Source organism: Anopheles gambiae, chromosome 2 (assembly GCF_943734735.2).
Source record: "Anopheles gambiae chromosome 2, idAnoGambNW_F1_1, whole genome shotgun sequence".
NCBI lineage: Eukaryota > Metazoa > Arthropoda > Insecta > Diptera > Culicidae > Anopheles > Anopheles gambiae.
This window is the reverse complement of record NC_064601.1, coordinates 29,981,023-29,992,631: the sequence shown is the minus strand read 5'-3', so window position 1 is coordinate 29,992,631 and position 11,609 is coordinate 29,981,023. Positions and strand designations below refer to the sequence as shown.

Genomic DNA, 11,609 nt, shown 5'->3' with positions numbered 1-11,609 from the left:
TAGAGCGGAGTATAATCGTTATGCTATTTCTTTTCTTTACATAATATACAACCCGGTAACCCGGTCTCGTAGTACAGTCGTCAACTCGTACGACTTAACAACATGCCCGTCATGGGTTCAATCCCCAAATAGACCGCGCCGCCATACGTAGGACTGACTATCCTGCTATGGGGGGGAATCAATTAGTCACTGAAAGCCAAAGCCCACAAGTGGGTACAGGCAGGCCTTGACCGACATCGGTTGTTGAGCCAAAGAAGAAGAATATACAACCCGACATCAATAACTACTGACTGGGAATAAAAGAAGAAGAAAAAAAAATGCAGGCATATTAGCGATTCATTTTGTCGCATGTATATGTATTTCTCTTCATGATCATTAATTACATTTCGTGTAGCATATTTTTTGTATCTGGACAAGTTGTTGGAAAGAGGGTTGCAATCATTCGCGATTAAACTAAATGGCGCAATAATTGTGTCAAGTTTATGAAAGGGGAACAAGTCTACGAGCGACTCATGCAGTCGGTGTTCAGTATCGCCCCTTGCGCCCGTTGTCGTTGCGATCGTTTTTCCTATCCCTACTGCGCGATCGACGGCGGTCGCGGGAACGATCACGACCACCTCCGATGCCGCCTCCGCCTCCGCCCCCACCACCGCCGCCACCACCACCACCGCGACGTGGCGATCGCGACCGAGATCGGGAACGTCCCCGGCGTCTCGAGTACAGATAGCGGCGCAGCTCGCGCGAGATCGGCTTCAGGTGCATGAAGTTGCAGAACCCGGACCGCGTACATTCGCCCATCTCGTACTGCCGACAGCACGCCTCGCGGAAGTCTGTCACCGGCGAAAGCTCCGAGTACACCGGTCTGCCGCCGAACCAACGGTTGTTCAGATCCTTGGCCGCCCGCTCCGCGTCCTCTTCGCGGCGAAACTTGATGTACACGTTGCCGACCAGATGGTCGCCCAGGTTGTCGCACACGTTCATCTCCTCGATTTCACCGTACTTGTCCTCGCACTCGACGAACACGTCCTCGAAAAAGTTGTCGTAGTGCTCCTGCATCTCTTCGTCCGACACGTTCGCCACCAGGTGACTACCGTCGGCCGATTTGGCCGAATTCTGGGGGTTCACGTACAGGTTCTGCAGCAGACAGGTTTGCGAGAAGGTCGGCTTGTTGTGGATGCGGGAGCAGCGATCTCCATGGCGGCAGGCACCAATTTTAAAGTAGAACGAACAGTTGACCCTGCAAAAAAAACACACAACGAATTGAATAAACGTGTCTGTAACTGAATACACGAAACACACGCTCGTCCGCCGGCCTTCAGCTCCGATGGCGGCATTCCTACCACAAGGCACAACAAACACGGCGACGATGGCAAGCGTTGTGGCCGGGTATGTTTGGGAGTGGAAACCGTGAAAACTACCGCACTTACTTGTCTTTCTCGGTACCGAAAATCGAGGCCAGGTATTCTGCCATCGTTTTCCGTCACCTTTTGGGTTGTGCTAAATGCTTAATATGCTAAAAAAGTTGTCCGAAAGCGCCTCAAACAAACGCAGTGAGGAAGACGCACACAAGCTGTTTTTTTTTCCTCTCTCTCGGGGGAACATTGAAAGATGGCGAAAGTGACAGCTGTCAAAATGGTCCAGAGAACATTCGACCAGTTTTCCAGAAGCTCGAACTACCAGTCGAGCAGTTCTGCGAGTGCAGCCAATTTCAGTTCGATTTAAAGTTTTTGTTAAATGATAGTTTGTTTATAAAAATGCAATTTCGTAGGCGCAATTTATATTTTAAATCAAATGATGCTTATTAAAAAAGGCAAATTTTATTCCCGATCAAATGAACCATGGTTTATTGGATTCGTGTACCAACGTCAAGCCAGCTGTCAGGGTAATGTTTTTCTTGCTGTTTGCCCATTTCCACTGGTTCGCAACAAGAGAGAAAAACAAAGAGAAACCCACAGTTTCGCGGAGTGGGGCGAGCCGTGCGTGTGTGTATGTACGTTAGTGTACGGTTCGCGAATTCTCATATCGATCGATCGCGTATGATCGGCCGCGGCAATGGCCCTTCATCGTCGTCCTGAGTGGTGGAACCGGCACCTGGGCTCAACATAAACGATACCAATGGAGGGGGGAAAACCGAACCGACAGCATCCACCACCACACAGCGCTGGTTCGGTGCCGCTGCATCCACAGCACAATCGGATGCAGCTTGTACAGGCAAACAGCTCACAGCAGCAGCAGCAGCAGCAGCAGCAGCAGTACCGGTCTGGTTGGTGGTAGCGACGGTCCCTTCTTCGTGGCCTAGCGTGGAATAAAAGTTGTCCATTCGCGGCGAACCACTTTCAGTTCGTTTTATGCAATAGAGCCATACGGTGGTAGGAGCGCACGTACCCGGGAGTGCGAATCGAAAATAGTCGAACCTTTACCTCTTCCTTCGATCCGGGTGCAGTGGGCGGGGCGGGTTGTGTGTTTCCTCACCCGTGTAACCCCTGCCGTTTCCAGCCGGGGGCTCATCAGGTCCTGCCGACCAGCGTAGTGTACGCGAGTGTGGTGAACCGCGCGGGTGCTTGCCGTAGTGTTAGTGTATAGAAGTATCCTGGTGCGCCGTTCTTGTTGTGCTAGTGGTGCTTCGAAAGTGAGAGTTTTGCTAAAATTGGGTCGAACGGAATCGTGGAAAAAGAAGGCGCACGGGAAAGGGGTGCAACATAAATTTCCCTTTCATTCGGTGTTCGGTGCTGATTAATCTCACCCTCACGGATGGTGCAAACAACAAAAAAGTGGGCCAATTTTGTACAAGTGTCCCAAGTGCGTTGCTGAGCTGAAGAGTGTTTCGCCTCCTTTGATATATTTTGCTTGCGTGTTGTGCTGTTCGATGTAAAACGGAGGCAACGTACTGGGAGGGTAATCCTGTTTCGCGCAAAGCCTTTTTCACAACATCACAAATGTCACCGGCTCCGGCTGCGGTGCACGAGGAAATGGAAATGCGGCAATGTAGTGAAATCAATAAACGTGAGCATTGGCGGCGGAAAACCGGTGGCAGCTGGCTGCACGGACGACCCGCCTGCTCGCGGCTCGAACGGTGCGCAGCGACGGTTGTGACGGTCGGCCTGCTGTGTTTGGCGGTTGGCAGCACGCTTGTGGTGGCCAGCTCCGTGCACGACGGTCACTGCAAGCATCAGCATCCGAAGGCGCATGAGGTACGTTTGCCGTTGGGTTTTATGCATTTGGTCTCCAGTTTGGTATTGTAAGAAATGACTTTATTACACAGAATTGATACGCAAATGATCTTTTTTCCACTGCGATCGTTTTGCATTTACGCTTTTGTTAAGCTTAACTATCGAACATTTGATTGTCGGATGTTTCGTATAGTGTTACTCATGATGTCACTCTGTTTAGTGCAATATCATAATATCAAAAGGTCAAATTAAAATAAATAAAATTAAATTAAATTAAGGTAGGATACGTAAATCCACCAACATAAAAAATCGGATAGATATTAGTTCATGTAATAAAAATAGTATGCTAGTAACAATAAAATAGTGGTAAGCAAGCCCGTGCTAGGAATAAAAGAGTGAAGAAATTCCAATAAATCACCATAGTTTAGTAGGTTTCCTTCCCAACAGTTTCATCAGCCGAGCCAGTTGCTTTGTTGCAACAGCAATCAATAATGTAATAATGTTCCTCAGTGCCTGAGTGCGTCACCGAACTACCAAAAAGTACGTGCACACTTTGATCACTTAACAAAACCATCATCATCATTATGCAGACAGAGCAGCGGACCAGTGTGTGTCATGCCATGGCAATAAAAGTGCATAAAAAATCGAGCCTGTCTACAGGTCGCCCGAGTACACGTTGCCGAGTGCTGACGAAAATTTGTAATGAAAAAAATGTTGATTAAATATGCGTTTTATGTACTGTACGTTTGTATGCTTTCAACACCACAGCACAGTAATAATGCACACATTCTCCGAAAGTGTAAACACCTTGGCCTGCTCGAATCGGTTCGGAACGGCTCAATCAATTCGGGGCAGGCGGGGGACGGCTACTGGGTTGCTAAGGTTGGTTGGCTGGTAACATTTTCTTACCAACCATCACAACCACCACCCATTGCGTGCTTCGACTAGACAAATGCCGAAAGGGGAAGGAGGGAGTTCGTTGAGCCTTTCGGGCTTCGCAACATACCCGCTAAATGTCGCCTCCAAATGCAATGCTGTCTGCCCATGCCTGACTTGCCCTGGGCATTGGGAGCCGAGGAATCGGCAGCAAGGGGATGGTGTCGATCATCGGTCGATCGGAATTGGTGTGTAGCTAAATTTTCACGATCAACCATCATCATCATCATCATCATCAACAACAACAGACACGAACACACGATCAGCAGCGTTGCACACAGCTATTTCGTTGCATTGATTTGGCTAGCCCTCGGTTGGGCTTTTTTACATGCTTTTGGCGTCGGGTTTACAAAGTTAACGCCATCGACCGGTGTGGAAATTGTTTATCGCCGGTGTAATGTACCGTGCGCTCATCTACTGGTCAATCAAATTTTCACACCAATTAGGGGGATATTGTGAGCTGGGGGTTGTTTGTAGAAAAATGATTGAAAATTGATCAATACCAATCTAATTTCGTTCGATGATGGGTACCGAATCAGATTGATATCAGCATTAGATAATGGACGGTAAGCAGTTGATTAATCTTTTCCTATTATGCGTTGCTGTACGGGCTGCATTATGAGATTTTTAGGTATTATTGTTATTTAGTGTACGCTAAAATTACAAAAAAAAGTCATTTAGTGTACACAAAAGGAACATATTTTATAATTTTTTTAAAGCATTTAAAGCATTAAAGCTTTTGATGATTTTTTTTTATATAAACCTGATGTTGCTTTTGGAGCATCAAGTTGTCTTTTAAGCAAAAATGTTCCAATAATCGCAATAATAACCAAAAAAAAAAACACTAAACCACCACACAATCCACTAAAAAGGAGTGAGTGGCAATGATTGATCGTCACAATTCGATGCTAATGATAATCCGATCGTTGAACCCCTCTCAAGTCAACGGATCGTACTGTTGGAGCGCAAATGCTTCGCGAATGCTGCGTCGGCAAGAAGTGTCTAACAGGCGTGGTACGCTTCAACACCCCTCGACACTGTCCACCCACGCCGGAAAGGGGCAAAGAGATAAATTGTTACTAATTTTCGCATATCTACCTTAACTTGTCGACATCTCGACGACACCATCATGGCATGGTAAATGATGGATGAATCCTGCCCCATCCTTCCCCTTTCCTTCCCCTTTCCTAAAGACTGTTTGTTTCAGTCGTTATGAGCGGTAGAATTGTACTTGCTGTGCAGTGTCTGTGTACCGGTTCTGGGTGTACTTAAAATTCTGAACCAAGTTGCCTAGCATGCCCCAACACGACGTAGGAACTCTTTTAGGGTTCAACTATTGCGTTCGCTAGTCTAGGGATGGATGTGCGGCAACGACGACGAGCTGCGCGTAGTTCATTGCGACACGCGTTTTGCAACCGACCGCAGTTGAAATTTCAGGGGAACGCGGGGTAAATGGCACTGTTAAGGATTATGCTCTGTATCCCATTGAATGAATCACTTTGCAGCAATGTTTTGACGATGATGATGCATTAATAACAAATGTAAATGAATAAAATGAAATTTAAAAATCAACATCAAAAGTCGTGAAAATATGTTGTGCGCGGTAATACACCAATTGTCAAAACCCATTAAAACAAAGGTTTAAGCTGTTGCAGCTTAGGTAGAATTGTGAGTGTAGAGAAGTGATTTTTTTTACAAATTTTAACTCTAAAAACGCACGTAAATTATAGATATATATTATGTGCCGGGATATTCTTTTTTCTAATTATTTACTAAATTCTTAAGACGATCAAAACTACATCGTTTTGAGCAAAAAGTTCGTTAGCTAATTTATTAATTTTGTTAGAAATAATAGGTTATGAAACGTTCATGGTGGGCTTTAAATATTTTATATGATGTTTGTTAATCATTCGATGTCACTATAAACATGTTAATTTGCCAATACTGTAGATGACCATTTTGCCCCACCTTCCCATTTTACTCCACGTTCCCCTACATCAATATTTACTACCACCGAGAGCAGCGCACCGCTCCGCACTACAAGAAATGTCCATTTGTCGCTAGAATGGGCTAGCTATAGGTGACGGAAGGGAGGAGGTCGACCAACGCAAATGAAAACCCTCCAAATGTTGCAGGCAAACTGCCTCCACCCCCCCCCCCCCCCCCCCCTTTCACCTTATATGGTACACCGCCCACAAGTTCACAAAGTTCGCCTCCTCGTTGGCGATGAGGAAAAGATTCTCACGCTTGCCCGCGAACCCTAAAGAACCTTTTTTGTTCCAACTGCCCAGCCCCGAACCGTGGGACACGGAAATGGGACAATGTGGAGAGGTCGTTGAGGGGTTCACTATTTAACGTTCACGGTCACGTTTTCAACAGTATAATCACTCTGTAAAAGCACCAATGTGGTGAGTTTTTTGGTTGTTGTAACCACCCTTAAACAATTAAGCAAACCTATCGTACCTGTAAGAATAGTCAAACGTGCGTCCATTATGCTATTGGCACCGGGGTTTTGGCGAAAGACAATTCCATAAAAAAATTGCTCAAGATTTACAAAACTTCCCTGTGAATTGTTCCAGCTAAAAGGGCCCCATACTGCTTTGACGGTGCGCAGCAACAGCAGCAACGTTCTTGATGCCTTCCTTTTTTCTCACTGTGACAAAAGATCGCTTATTAGATCGACATGGCACAAAAACCAGCCCATTGTTTTCCAGTCATCGCCTGATGTACTTCCTTTTTATTTTGTTGCCCTTCCCCATACACACGGCGGTAGTACATCCGTAGCGCGTTGCGCGATAAACAATCACTCGCGGAGGGAAGTAATAACAATTTTCCGCCAGTCACAATGCCAACAACGAACGCATCATCGCATCACATGCACTTCATCACTTCATCCCGCTTAACAACGTGCGAGAGGTTCGGGCCCAATGATGACAATTCCATTCCCCATACCAAAGGGGAGAGGAACGTAACGTGCATTGTGCTAGCAGCAAAATCGAAACTCGTTTCTACACTGTATGAAGTTGAAGTGTCAAAGGTCGGTAGACAATTTTGCCTGGCAATTGTGCCGTGAACCATTAGAACCTTCTCTATTTTTGCCGCGTGTAGTAGTCCGACAGCTAGCCACCGTGATCTCCTGCTCCGGCTCGTGACGTACGATCACGATCGCGAGGATCGAACGCGCGGCAAGAAGCTTTAAAATATTAGGTACGAGAAATCGACGAGGTCGTCGGCTCGCTGATTCATCGCTCCGAGTGCTTTCGGTATAAAAGCAAAGGGTGTAACGAGCATAGAGTAGGTCCGAAACGCGATCGCTAGTGGTATCAATTGTTCGCGTTCCGCTGTACTTTCGGTACAATTGCCTCAAATGTCTCGGAGCCTGTGGTGGGCGCCTGGGCTGCTGCTGCTGGAAACGGTTCAGCGCGGTGTGCAGGGTTTGGCAATAAATTTGCTAAATACTGTGCTGCGATGACAGTGCGCTACCATTATGCTTGGTGTGGCCTGTGGCACGTGCTGGTCCGCCCAGGGTAGGCCGTTGGACTACAGATCGGGAATGAAAGTTGACGGTAATTGTTAGTTACCATTTTCTACGACATTTACGTTTAGGGCATAGAGTCTTTTAGCAACATTTAGGCTCTACGTTCCGAATTTCTTGTGATATGATGCTTCTAAAACCTTTTTTGCGAAGCTTTATCATGCTAAGATCTTTTCCAGTTGGTTCCAGGCCCTGTTCGCTGCAAACATTCTTCTTTTCGCTCTGAATACGATCTATTACTTTATAATGCCTGTGCCAAGAATGGCGGTACCACACCTAAATGGTTCGCTACGCGATCTGCCTGGAAGCGCGGCCATTCCGATCGAGTGAACCGCTCGCGCGCACCCAATGCGAAATCGAAACGTTTTGGCAACAACAATCTTGGGAACGATTTTTTGTTGTTTTGTTTACGCTCCAGATGAAATGTAATCCAGGCGGCGGATTAAAGCCCCCAGCGCGCACGGGACGACAGTTGGGGCGGGCGATCGAATTCGATACCGTCTCTCTCTCTCTCTCTCTCTCTCTCTCTCTCTCTCTCTCTCTCTCTCTCTCACCTGAAGCCGCACACCCTAGCAGAGTATACCATAAACACGCGGCCCCAGAGTTTATGCTGCTCCAAAACGCGAGCGGAAAACATGGAAAAGACGGATTGGCTGCTCCAAAAACTGCTCGAGCACACCGCGTCCGATTACTACTTCGCGGTTGCAAAGGCCAACATTGGTTTGTGTGTGTGTGTGTGTGTGTGTGTGTGTGTGTGTGCGGTTTTTGAGGAATTGGTTTGGCAAAAGGTTAACGAACGCCATCCGTGCATTGGCTGGGTGTGCCACCACAAGATGGGGGAAAAAACCGACAACCAACCACTGGGTGACACACACTCGGGGTTTGGGTGGGCCACCGAGGGTCCGGGTTATTGTAATAATAAAAAAGTAGCATAATTCCTGCATCGATTCGCACACGGTGGAAAGTTGTGGCTTACGAGAACTGGCCCCTTAGATTAAATCGGTTTATTTGCTTGCGTGGTGTGGCAATGTCACTGACCTACCGTAACAACTTGGGCATGGGCAGGAGAGCATCTCCGTACCAGGCCACTCGACTCGTTTGCCGGCTGTGTTTCAAGGTTTTCAATCCCCCCTGGTGTCAGGGTGTCAACCACCCAGGCCCAATAATCGAACGCTAATGGAGAAAAATCGCCCATTTCGGCCGAAGATCGTCGCTTGTGCAGAGTGTGGTCGACTCCCAACCGAAACCACATGTGCATAAATCCCCCCTTCCCCAGGCAAACGCACAAACGCGCAAGAAACGCAGCGTAAGAAGATGTGTGCGCGCGCGCTCAAAAGTGAAAGACCTTCATTAATGTGCGCGCGCACCATCGCCCATCCGATCGTTGCAGATCGCGGTACGGTCCGAAAGGCTTTGCTGCCATCGTCTTCTGCAGTCGGGGCGCCCGCTGCCGAGAAAAAGTAGGCGATGCATCTCAAGCAAACCGCGCATTCGCCGTGGCGGCTGGCTGCTGCGGTCGCTTTCTCGCTTCGTCGCGGTGCAGCGATATGGCGATCTACTGCTATTGCACAGCGAATTGTTCCGCTGGAATCTAGTGTGTGTGTGTTTGTGTGTCTTTACCGGTTCGTTGGAGAAGTTGGCACCGCTAAATAGAAACCACATCGGCTGCTGGACTGTTGTAACTCTCTTCCGTTACAGTCCTGTGACGGTGTAATGGATAGAGCGTACGCGCGTACGATGGAGTCGTGTGTTTACGATCGCGGTTAAAAAGTGCGGCGGAGGTATGTAATTAACCTTCCGCGCTTTTCGACCAACGCTCAGATGTACCGGCTGTGTAAGGCGATACCTGAAACGGAAGCAACGAACACTAGTACAGTATACCAATCGGTCGGCCACCGGCATGCATCATCGTATCGAAATGCAAACACGCAGTTTGCCATGACTTTTTCGGAAGTATCCGATGATGTGCTGTTCCCTTCGCTTCTGAAGGTTTCTAGGCACATCTTTGGACGTACGGTCGGCGTGACATTTGCCTAAAATTGCGCGTTCCAATGCAACTTCCCAAAGACTGAAGGCTCGAAAAACCAACATTCGAACGCATGTATAATTTTAATCATGGTAAATCATACCATTGCGCACCGCATTAACAGGTCTAAGACACATCGGCACCTGCAACAAACTGTCTCTCTTCCGATGCTCATACAATCTAAACATTCTGACCGTAACCTCACGAACCCTTCTCCTCCAACCGAATGGCTAATCAACTCCAATTATTATTTGCATACAGAACTCGATTGAAGAACGCGCAATCGAGAGCGCACGCCAAGTGGGTCCGAAAACGGCTCGAAAGGGTTACGCTCTCTGGCACTGTGTGAACAACAACAGTGTGTGTTGTTAAGCCCCGTTAAAACCATACCTCATCGTTTGCGAACGGCTTAACCTTGAGCGCAAAAAAGGGGTTGCACTTGACATTAGCATCAACCCGCTATGAGTATAGGTGGTCGATGCTAAGACTGGCCGGCCATGTGCTGGCAGCCCACAAAGCACCAATAGACGGAACCCAAGGCTCGCGGTGCTGGCTGGTCAAAATTGAAGGTGGATCCACTAATTCTAGCTCCACGCACGTTGCGTGCAGACCCAACAGGTCAGAACCGCTGTTTATACATTTCGGAAGCGAACAGATTGCTGCTAAAGCGTAAGCACACAACCTGTACGCTGTGAATCCTGCTGTAAGCGTTAGATTATTTAAGCCCCATGCCATGCAAAAGCTTCCGAAGTGGCCCATGTTCTTACTACATGGGTCGCTCCCCATTGCCGCCTTAACGGTTGCTGTTCAACTTACAGCTAGAGCGCAGGCTAGCGGTTTCAGTAACCAGCTTCTCCAGCGTGTGGCGAATGGATTGTAACGGCGAACACGGCTGTGAAGGTCACCACTGCCGTCTGGTTTGGTCGGGTGCTAAGAATCAGATCAGCGCAAACGAGGAACTTCGAGAAACTGTGACGCCTAACGGCTACAACGCTCCGACGTCGCACCGTTCCATTTGAACGAAGGGATGGATGGATGGACTCTGATCGATGGTTTCGCGCAAAGTGCGCAACCGGCCAGCCGTCCGGGGACAGGTGTGGCATCGAATGAAGCGAATGTGTTTTGCTGCCCGCCGACAACGCGCGCTTGGTACGATCGGCTTCACTGTGCTTAACAGGATCAAGCACAAACGTGCGAAGGAAGTGTTCGGTGGGCATTGGAATGGAGTCACTATTTAATTGATGCTAATCTAGTGTGAAAAAATAAGAAACAACGGGAACAAACTCGTTCCATAATATTGAACGTGGGTTTTAAGAAGAAGAGGAAAAAAATATAGACCCGGACTTGATGAGAAAGGAATCTGATTTGCGTAGATGTAAGAGATAGGGGCTCTAGTTTTATTACGTATTACGAGTCCTGTATGTGATATGTTTGCTAATACTTGTCTCTTTTTCTCCCGTTTACTTGCAGGTAATTGATACTAGCCCTAAAGAGAGGGCACAAAGAACCTGTTGAACATCGTGTCGCGAAAGAATTCTGTCGAGGGAGTGCCAGCCAACAACGCCACAAAAAGCCATCACACAGTCATGATTCTGCACCGATGCATGGGAACCACTAGCACTATAGCACTCTAGGAAGTAACCGTTTGGCGTCGCTTACGTCGTTTATGGTCACCACCACACTATGCGAAGCGTACTGCTGGTAATCCTCTCCAGCCTTAATCGTGGTTTCGTGCATCGCCAACACTTGTCGGGTTCCCTCTTGGCATGGCCCTTTTTTTGCAACCAACCATCACGAACCGCTGTACTGCCGGCAAATCCAAAGCGTACGTGTCGTGACGGCTTGCCTCAACGACACGCCTGCGTCATCGGGCATCGGGAGCATAATCAATCCTTTTTATGCACACTGTCAGTGTGCTTGTCTGACCGGAGTGTGATTAATT

At 47.8% G+C, this 11,609-nt stretch overlaps 2 protein-coding genes across 2 annotated transcripts in view; one reads left to right on the top strand and one right to left on the bottom strand.

Annotated features, from left to right (window-relative positions):
* Positions 1-318: 318 nt before the first annotated feature.
* Positions 319-1,641, bottom strand: LOC1273007 (splicing factor U2af 38 kDa subunit). Its single transcript, XM_311943.5, has 2 exons — positions 1,428-1,641; positions 319-1,237 (listed from the first exon to the last, which is right to left on the bottom strand). Exons 1-2 carry the CDS (start codon positions 1,469-1,471, stop codon positions 526-528), a joined length of 756 nt encoding a protein of 251 aa, XP_311943.3. The 5' UTR covers positions 1,472-1,641; the 3' UTR covers positions 319-525.
* Positions 1,642-1,877: 236 nt separating this feature from the next.
* Positions 1,878-11,609, top strand: part of LOC1273008 (leishmanolysin-like peptidase) — a 33,833-nt gene continuing 24,101 nt past the window's right edge. The window contains exon 1 of the mRNA XM_311944.5: positions 1,878-3,191. Coding sequence (XP_311944.4) covers positions 2,937-3,191 — 255 coding nt within the window. The 5' untranslated portion in view covers positions 1,878-2,936. The remainder of the gene's footprint in view (positions 3,192-11,609) is intronic.